The sequence below is a fragment of the Vitis vinifera genome, chromosome 4, assembly GCF_030704535.1.
Source record: "Vitis vinifera cultivar Pinot Noir 40024 chromosome 4, ASM3070453v1".
Lineage (NCBI taxonomy): Eukaryota > Viridiplantae > Streptophyta > Magnoliopsida > Vitales > Vitaceae > Vitis > Vitis vinifera.
The window spans coordinates 24,423,755-24,434,664 of record NC_081808.1 but is presented as its reverse complement, the minus strand read 5'-3'; the positions used below and the strand labels follow the sequence as shown (position 1 = coordinate 24,434,664).

Below are 10,910 nucleotides of genomic sequence, written 5' to 3'. Positions count from 1 at the left end.
AAAATTCTATCTTGGCTTACAATTAAACACTGTCTAAAGGAATGTTAGTTCACCAATTAACATGTATAAAGAAAGTCTTAAAGTACTTTCATATGAAAAAAAAATCATATCCACTAAATTCTCAAATGATAGTTCATTCACTTGAAGTGAAAAATAACCCTTTTCATCTTAAAAAAGATAACAAAGAACTACTTGGTCCAAAAGTACCTTCTCTTAATGTTATTGGTGTATTGATGTATTTTAAAAATTGTAAACAACCATATATAACATTCTCTATCAATTTTCTTGCAAACTATAGTTTCACACCAACTTGAAGATATTAAAATGAGGTCAAGCATATATTACAATATCTTCATGGAATAATCAATATATGTTTATTTTATATGAAAACATGAAAATCTTAGTTGTTTGGATATGCATATGTTGAATGTCTTTCAAATCTCTATAAAGCTCGATCTCAAACAAGGTATGTATTTATCTATGATGGTACAATGATATCTTATGGATCGGTTAAGTAAACAATAACAACCACCTTTTCAAATTATTTAGAGATACTTGTAATTCATGAAGCAAGTGGTGGATGTGAATGACTTAGATCAATGATTCAAAATACTTTAGAATCATGTGGACTATCCCTTCTAAAAGATAATTCGACCAAGTTATATGAAGATTATACTACTTGTATTACACAACCAAAATGATGATTTATAAAAGGTGATAAAACTAAACATATCTTCTCTAAGTTCTTCTATGCTACCTTTAATAAAATTGTGGAACAGATTCTATAGGTCTAGTCATATGATAACCTAGCAGATGTATTACAAAAGTATTACTATCTACTACATTGAAAAAGTTAAGATACAACAATGAAATACGACGATTAAGAAATCTACAAACTGAAGCATTGAATAAAGTATAATCATGGGGGGGGGGGGGGGGGGGGGGGGGGGGAGAATATTGATATGGATGCATCATACTCTTTTTTTTCTTTCTTTCATCTAGATTTTGTTTTACTAGGTTTTACTAAAAGGATTTTTAATGAGATAGTCTTAATGGTCAAATCACTTAAAGAATATTATACTATTTCTCCTTCACTAAGGTTTTTCCCACAAGATTTTTCCTTACAAGGTCTAAATGAAACATATTTTTATGATCATTTAAAAGAGGATATTATGAAATAAGAAGGTTTTTTTTTTTTTTTTTTAAATTTTTTTTATGAGAATTTGTTAAGATACGAGAACTTGTGAATGATCATAAGTAACTAGTTTATGATGTAAATGACTAATACAAATGTTGATGTAAATCTCTTCCTAACTTTCTATAAAAGGGAGACCTATTAATGAAATAAGAAACCATTCTTATAAATTTCAACATTCCAATTTCTCTCTTCTTATTTCTTTCTTCTTTTAATTGCTTTATTCTACATTAATTGTTATAAAAATTTAAAATACAATGATAGAATTTTTTAATCACATAATTTTATCCAACATGTGTTTAATTTAAATTCACAAGGGGTCTTATGAAAATCTAATTCAAAGATATATTTTAAAAGATCATAATACGAGAGAAAATACACAAGCACATTTAAAGTGAGAAATATGTTTGATTGGTTTGGCATCAAGCCCTCAGATTCTTCAATCAGCAAATGAATCTGTCTGATTAAAGAGATTAGTCCACAACTTCTCCTAATATTGCATTCTTGAATATGAAGTTGAAAAGAATCATCACTGCTACCACCACTGCCTTTGGGCATGAAATGAAAATAGTTTGCACGAGTGAAGATGATCTCCACCACACTTGATGTGAAAACTATGGTGTGGAGACTAATAACAGTATAGGCAAACCAGTGAAGAAACATCTGCCCAAAATCTACAAATTTTCATGAAGTCCTCTAATGAAATTGGGATGTTTGGAAGTTAAAAAAAAAAAAAAAAATTAGCATGGACAGTTGATTAACGGTGCAGGTGATGGACAATAGCTAGGGACTTCTTTCCTATACACACCCAAAGAGATATTGATAATTTTATCTTTGAAAAGAACTTGAAAGGAAGAAGCTGAGAAATAAAAAGGATATATGGATCCTGGAGGCTCAGTAAGCTGTAGAAAAAAATTGAATGACAAGATCTGGCCAATAAGAAAAAGAAACTAAGAAATGGAGAAAGAGATCAAAAAGGGTAACAATTGACAGGAGCCAATGGGGTATACAACCAGTGCAGTATTATTAGTATTTCCAATTTGGGTTGGAAGAATATTGCATGGCCCTCTCCCCCTTGCTAATTTTCCTTCCCACTTGGTCTTGCCACTCTCACCAGTGTTGGTCTGGTTTCTTCTCGATTGATAGCCCTTGCCTAGCATGATTTATGGTGTAATATCTTATCCATTTGACAATTCTAGATGGTTTGACATATGTACAATATGCTGATCTTTGGCTTATTAGTGTCCAATATTTGAAGTTTATCATTGCTTTCTTGCTTGTTACAATTTCAGCTAGCAAACTTCTTTACTTGTCATTGCGTAACACTTTAGTACTTTGCTCTTACATGTTATTTCTTGTTGAACCAGTTTTCAGAGAACCTATTTACAAACACAATTTTTTTTCTTTATATATATATATTAAAGCCTTGTAAACCTTCAGGAACCCTAAGATGCATCAAGATTCTAAGGGGAAAGAGAAAATGATGTTGAGAGAAAACAAAGACAACTGATCATCTGGTTCAGTTATTTTGAGCTCATGTCAAAGGGAGTAGGTTCCCATCTTTGTTATTTCTGGCATGCTCTCTCTCAAATCAATACAGTGAGAACAGTGATATATATGCATATAACATCTAAACCCTAAGTCAGTCATATGGTTCATTATGTTAATTTTCACTCTCCTATTTCTATAAAATTTTTATTGTTTATAAGCAAGGAATTCAAAAAATATACCCTTTGCCGATTTAAATCTAAACCATATAGTGTGTATCTAGCTTGAATTTTATGCTCCAGATACATTTCACATTTAGTTTTAATAGGAATTACTAAATGATGCATTCCATTTTTCACACTGTGATCATTAATTTAGAGATATAAGCTAAAATTAATTATGGTCTCCTCATTGTGGTCTGCTTCTGCAATATGCTTGCACACTAAATTGTCATTGAGCAGATAGATCTAGCTTAATTTTCTCATCTAATTAACAAAATTAGAAGCTCATCAATAATCTCTTTTCTGACATGTTTCATTCAATCATATCAAAAGCCACTATTTTCAACTTAAAGGAGTTCCCCATATCAACAGATTCACCTCCACTCAATGACAGACGCCATACAGAAAAATAAAAGCCTTAAATAGTAGTTTATGTTGAATTTATCTAGTTTTCGTTGTATGTATGAGAGGGTACAAAAGCCTGTAACTGCAGTCATGCTTAAGTTAATTATATTAAGGATAAACAACACAGTTCGCCAAAGTAAATAATCAGCAAAATCATATGGTGGTGCAACCTTGCCATGCCCCTAGGGTTTCGCTTGGGGCCCTTTAGGGCTTTCTTCTCCATGCTGTACGTTTCTATTATCATACATGGGGACACACCCCATAATAACATATGTAAACATGCATGTGGGCATACATGTTGATATACATACATGCATACATGCATACATGTACATACCCCTATTTATCATGCATACATGCATAAGAAAGACAAATTTATTGAAGAGAGAGACAGCATAATGATATTCAATAGTTTCAGACGTCACAGTTTTATTCCCGGGAGAGAGCTGGCCAAACAAACTTTCCGGCCAACTCAGAAACTTGAAGGGCCTTATTATATATTATATATATGGATGTACGTAACCCAAGCTAACCGTTATGATTATTCCAATGCCCCTTTAGTCAACAATATCCTAACAACCTTGGGTTCACAGAAACCCCCTAAATTCACCCTTACACATTTCCCCTTAAACGTCACCACTACTCTACATTTCTTTCTACTGTTTGTTTTTCCAATTAAAAAACCAATTATCACTACCCCACTCTAATTACCTCATGGTTAAAGAGCTCTGAAGCTGAATCCGCCTCCGCCGGGTGCTTCCATTGATGATGAGGAGGTGGAACCAAGAAGTTTGGTTGATGTAACTGCCCAATCTGGGGTGGATAGGCAGGCCGTGACATCGGTGGGTAATGGGTGATGATTGGATTGTAGCTGGCGAATTTGTCTCTTTAGGAACTTGACATAGCGGATGGCCTCATCTAACATTGAAGCTGTGTCCATTTTTGTTCCACCTGGGACGAGTCTTTGGAGAATCCGAATTTTCTCGCTGATCCTTTCTCTCCGGTGGCGTGCTGCTACACTCTGTGGATCATCACTGATTCTTACATTTCGCCTCTTAGGTTTCCGAATTGTGGCTGGATCGATGTCCACTGGCTGCATCGCTGCAATCTTGTACATCATCTCTTTCATGGCTCCTAGCTCTTCTTCTGGCTCCTCATCTTCTTCCAACAGATTTCCCATTTGATCACCAAGTAGAACCGAAGCAGATATTTGACTTGATGATGATGCTGCTGCTGTTATGTTGTGTGTTGGAAGAGGAAAATTAGGCCAAACTGCATCAAAAGGAAGATGATGGTCATGGAGGATCTGCTCTTCCATAGCCAAGTCAACTTCCCAAGTATTGTTTGTGAAGTTACTGTGGTTGATGTCCACAAAAGTGTGTTTATCCATAGAAAAAAGAAGTGGGATTTGGATTTCTATACAAAAGGAAAAAGAAAGCAATCTATTTAAAGGTTCTTGTAGTGGTTCTCACTTCTAACACAAATTATATGGCATTACACATACCATCCTTCTATAAAAACAAGCACAAAAGATCAAGGGTTTGGTGGATGTGGAAGAAAAGCCTCCCTAGGTTAGAAGGGGCTATGTGAGAGATACAGAGAGAGATTTGGTTGGGGCGGATTTTTTTACTGAACTGGGCATGAAGCTACTAGCATAAAGAAGAAAAAAATAACCAGAGATTGGGTGGACCCACCACCTCAATTAGTGATCAAGGGATAAGATTTTTCTTCCTGTCTAGCAAAGTACTAGGCTAGGGCCATGAATTAAGAGAACCTAGAGAAGGCTTGCAGGCTCATATCTAGTTACATATAGATTTCTCTTTTTCTCTTCTTCTCTTCTTGCTTTTTATTTTTTTAAATTATTAACAGGCACTGCAAGTCTATGGCTTCTTCTTGACATCATATTCGTGATGATCTCAGTCTTTTGGAATGTAATTTCCTTCTCTAGCTGTTTTTTCAGTCATCAATGTTTGGGCTCCTTGTGCTTCTGGGATGTGGAGTGATGGTTTGGTGGGCTTTTTAATAAAATACCTATTTAGCTCATCATTACATTATGCCAGGTTACCATTTCTGTATCTCTCATAAAATCAGAACATATGTGTTCATTTCTTAATATTATTAGATATACACTATCTAGAAATGCTAATGATCCAGGAGATATTTTCATGACCCTAGCAAAAGTAATGGAAATTAGAAGGCAAACAACCAAAAATAAGTTATATAATTGAAAGGCCTGTTTTCATGTGGATAATCAGAAATCTGTTTTAAGGACACTCCAAATATGATTATCTTGAGGCAGCTTCATGAGTCACCTAACATAAATCATCACAAGGCAAAAAGTTTACTAAAACTAAATAACACTTGTTGCTTAATTAGTTTGTTGTTGCATATTGAGCTTCTGAGCGATCAATGTGGTTATAGAGCAAGACATTAAATTGAGTCCAGCTAGGGGTAATTAGGCTATTCTATCATTGGAATGGATGATGGATTAATGCAACTTTTAATCTTATTTGATATGGAAAACCCAATTTTTCTCCTTGAAAGCCATATCATGTTAATAAGGACTTTTATGATTTCCCATGTTCTGAAACCTTGTTTACTGGATAATTAATTATTGCAATGGTTAGCTCAACAAACATCAATGCGCAAGATGCTCAATACATCGCTATCAATGACAGGAAATTAATCTTTCTTCATGTGGTCAATGCAGAACCTTGTAATTGAAGACTACGGATCCTTGAAAAAAGACGAGCTGATATGACATTATAAAAAAGCACTAGGTTTTCCAGATCAAAGCGTGTTAAATGAGCGCACAAGCCTGCGAAAAGCATAATCTCACATTGTCTGGTGTGTCTACATGATTGAATATGTTAGTTTTTGTATTAATTTAGTGGAAACATGTTTAAAGTGGTGTAATTTTAGTACACTTAGACAACCAAAAAACTGTATTAGGCCAAGTTTATTGGAAAAAGCAGCCTTATTAGGGTGTGTAAGCATGATGATCAAAATGCATTTAGGGTTGAGCAACTCGCACATACAACAGAACCATTTTGAGATTGTTCCTCTTTTTCTTATAGCTGATATTTAAAAGACACTTCCCCATTATATATGGACTGTGTATTGGATTATGGTGAGTTGGAAAGTGTCACATGACAGGCATATACAAGGACAGCTATCTATATGTAAGTTAATGAATGGATATGCACAACCGCATAGTATCTTCTCCCCAAAGACTAAATATTCTTCTTCCCAGTCATCGTTTAGAGAAAGAGGGAGATAGAGAATGTATCAACCTGAAATGTGAATAGCTTCACCTTAAACTGATTTCTTCTCCATCTTCCATTCTACCAACAAGAAAACTTGCTTACCATCATGAGATAAAAAGTTGGTTGTTTTGTCAATGATGCTCTCATTGAAAAAGAAAATTAAGAAAAGAAAAGAAAAGAAAAAGGCCATGATCTTCACAGTTCTGTTGACATATTTCTGATTCCTGAGGGGTACCTTCAATCATGAAACACTTGCACCTATTAGTAGAAAAGAAGTTAATTTGATCAGAGAATTGCATCACCGTCTGATCAAGATCAGATGGGGGTGCAAGTTTCTTAGGTCATCTTTTGTTCTCAAGTGCAATACATCTACTTACTTCCATCCTAGCAATGTTATAATTCCAATTCTTGTATGCGCATGCATAAAGCAATCATTCGAGGGCTTCCCTGGTATATCTTAGATCATGATCCATGTGAAATATTGATAAATGATCAATGGATGCACATGCACATATGCATGCATACATGCATATGTATCTACCTTGAGTTCATGTGGAGCTAGCAAAATCATGTCCACTACTCTTATACATGAACATTCATAGTCATTGTCCATGAGAAAAATCAAGATCCATGCATACCTGGAGAAGCACCATCACCCACTTACTATACATACATGAGGGACAGAAATCGGCTGATCAGGAAAAGTTTGGCTAAATGGAGTGACATTTACCATGTGCTATAATATATCTTTTTGCCTTCAAATGTGATCTTTTCCAATTGTCGGTTTTTATAGCTCGGCAAATCTCGCACTGAGATGGGCAGATCAGAAAATTGAATACCGCCCCATATATGCGTGTGCATTTACATGTATTGTTAGAAAACTGCAGCTATGACCTATAGACTATATATAGGAGCACCCATCATGGAATCAAAGTATATAGGGGTAGATTTATGCATATGTTATGCAACTTCTTTGTTGAAATTGAAGTAAAATTTCCACACACATAGCCTCTCTAGCCAAAGCCAAATCTTGGTTGTTCCATATCTCTCTATATGTCAATTAATTATGAGAAAATGTGTCATTAGAAATGAACAATCTCTTAAACCACCAATCCCATTTGAGGAATCATCCTCTAATGTATAGCCTAACAACTAAACTAAATTAGAATTCAAGTAAATGGACCATGACTGAATGTTCCACCCAGCGAAGTTCATTTCCAAGAAACTTTCCTAGCATGTAATATTGCAGTGAGTTGGAAAAAAAAAAGAGTTAACGTTAAACAAAGGAGTCCAGCATGAGTGGGTGAGCGGCCTCAGTAGCACTCAACTGGGTTTCAAAAACCATGGGAAAAATCCCAATAAAATGGCTCCAATAACTGTCCAAATATACATAAAAGGGTGGAGTTGTACCCTCATCACAAAAGACTTACTTTATCAATAGTTGGTAAATAAGGAAGAACACGTTATGAGAAGGATCGAATCAGATCTGACAACACGTTCATTCGCTCCATTGAAAGAGGAGAAAAGAGGGTCATGAAATTCAAGGCCCGTGGCTGCTTAGAGTCAAAACTCAGCAGTGACTTGTTTGGAGAGAGATGTTTGAAGTTTCCCATTTGGGAAAAAGGTAGAGAAAAGTGATTGCCTTGTCTGTTTGGGCTCTAAGTGGTCCATGGATAGCTCATTTTTCTGCAAGTAGAATTGTTAATTTTCATTGGGAAGATGCACCCCACTCCCTTCACATTATTATTTGTATTTCCTTGTCTTTGGCGTTTAACGAAGGCGTTAAAGGTCACTTCATTGAATGAAGGTACTGCACGGCATGCTTTTTTTCTGCCATTTATGGTTGCCATTCATCAAGTGTGCAAATTATTCATCTTCCACTCATTACTATACCCCTTTATATACTGGTAACGTCTTAATGGGATTCTTAATCCAAAATTTTCTTATATCCTCAATCATATCTCTCCCTTTAAATTTAGGTACTCGGAATACTCAATTATCATGATTCAGTGCATGAGGCAAGATATTAGGCTTCATTTTGTCATGAAAAGTTGAGCGGGAAGTTGTTTTTCAATGTATGCCATAAAGATTAGTTGATGATCACTAGTCCAAGGTCAATGATAGCTTTATCAAGATTCAAATGCTATGTTAGGTTGCAAAAAAAATTTAAGGAAAGTAATTTTATCATGTTTGATTTTATTATAAGAAATATGATTATTTATTTTCAAATTATCTATAGAGTTGAAAAAATATAAGTAAAATGAATTTAAGTAATCCATACAAATAATTTAGTAAGTCAAGTTTCCTTCGAGTTTTTTTTCCTCAAGGTTGATTCCTAGGAAAGTATTAGGGAAAAAAAATACTTAATAAATGATTTTTATCCAGATTCAAATGCTATGCTAGGTTCCAAAAAAGATTTAAGGAAAGTAATTAATTTTATCATGTTTGATTTTATTATAAGAAATATGATTATTTATTTTCAAATTATTTATAGAATTGAAATGAATTTTAAGTAATCCACACAAATAATTTAGTAAGTCAAGTTTCCTTCGTATTTTGTTTTCCTCGTCTTTGTGTCATGGTTGATTACTAGGAAAGTATTAAGGAATAAAAATACTTAAAAATATTTTTTTTAATGATTTTTCTGTACCTTGGGGATTCCTTCTCATTCCGTCTATTTTGCTAGTCGGTGTTGCCTTCTCTCTTACTTATCTATTCCCATCCATCTTTACCTCTCCTACTCCACTACTTCCCTCCTTCAAAGTGTGATTAATGTGCCTTAAACCTCTCTCTTGAAAAAGAGTATTTTAGGGTTGAGCCTTAGCACGCAAACCCATAGTAACAGGGTCTTTCTTCTTTTCAAAAAAGCTTATGAATTATCATCGTAAATGAAGAAATAAAATCTTGGTATTGACTTATTTAAAATTTAAAAGAGATTGCTTAGACAAATCTTTTTGTGTGAGGCCACTACTCCCCACCTTTCCAATTCTTACTCATAAGCCCTTTGTATCGAAAAATCAATTAATAGTTTATATATTTTTAAGTTATTTAATATTTGAATAAAAAGTTAAAATAATTAAAATAAGTTTAAAATAACAAATAAAAATAATTAAACTTTAAATCTTTTCTTTATATTTTTTTTTTTTTTTTTTTTTTGGTCTTTTCCCTCTTTATATATATATTTTTATTTCATTTCCTTTTCTTCTTCCCTTAAATTTTTCGAAACCAAACAGAGTGGAAAAAAAAATTGTATATGTGACAGGAGAAGCAAAAGGAGTGTCAAAGTCATCAAAATTTCAAATGGATCAAGAATAGTAGCTGAAGTGCTCCGTGCAGTCGCTTAAGCTCTCAATTATCTTAGGGTCAACAGTATTGTAGGCAGTGGGCAAAGGTGGATATTGCTTGTACAGCAGCTCAATGGATCACTTTGTGAAATTTGATTATGGCAGTGAAGCGAAGAAGTCGCTCATGCAGCTTCAAGTGAAAGTGTTGAAGCACTCAAAGCAGAAGTGAAATTGTAAAAATGAGCAAGCAGAGAGGATCACTTATGATCCGCCCAGAAGCACACAGCAGAATTTTGTGCCGGAACGTTTCAAAGTCTGTTTCGACCTACTTTGGATCTTGTGAGCAATGATTCTCTTTATAAATGGTGAATTAATCTTTTATTTCTGTAGGAAACCAGGATTCAAGGCTAGTCGTTTTCAAGCCAATTTTTATTTTTGAAATAAGTAAGAATTATGTTTAAAAAATGTTCCCAAAAAAAATTATTTTTGAAAATATGCCAAAGAGACTAAAAGCCTTTCTGGAGGAAAAAAAATTCGGATTTTTGGTAAGTGTGGGTCTTCATTTGTCTACATAAGTTGAAGGCTTCTTGATGAGCGGAAAGTATCTTCGTGAAGTGATATTCTATATGTCGAGTTAGTCTCATAATTTATATCAATATACCTTGGTGTTGCTGCTAATACTTGAGAAGCTTCAAATGGAAAGTGAAGCTAATGTTGATCTCGTGAGACTCAGTTGTGAAGCTTTTGCTGAAGTCCTTTCAGTGGGACCATGAAAAGAAATATGGGTGAGAAGATGCTATTTGAAGATCACCATCATCATCATCAGATAAGCTAAAGTAGGGCAGCTTGGACTCTAGCTTTGACAATATTTGAAGATCAATCATAGTGAATTTTGCTAGCTAAAATAACCATTGTTGTTTTTCACCTCATTAGGGTTTTCCACATGAATTGATTTTTGTGTTCATATTTGTTAATTGCTTTGCTGAATCCTTAGGGGTATTGTAATTGTTTCAAATGGTTTGAAACAAAGCACATTTTAGTCTCTACAAAG

At 34.2% G+C, this 10,910-nt stretch overlaps 1 protein-coding gene across 1 annotated transcript; it reads right to left on the bottom strand.

Moving 5' to 3' along the window:
* Positions 1 to 3,666: 3,666 nt before the first annotated feature.
* Positions 3,667 to 5,253, bottom strand: LOC100242028 (transcription factor HEC3). The gene has a single exon (XM_002275105.4). The coding sequence runs from the start codon at positions 4,697 to 4,699 to the stop codon at positions 4,028 to 4,030; it is 672 nt and encodes a 223-aa protein (XP_002275141.2). The 5' UTR covers positions 4,700 to 5,253; the 3' UTR covers positions 3,667 to 4,027.
* Positions 5,254 to 10,910: the final 5,657 nt, after the last annotated feature.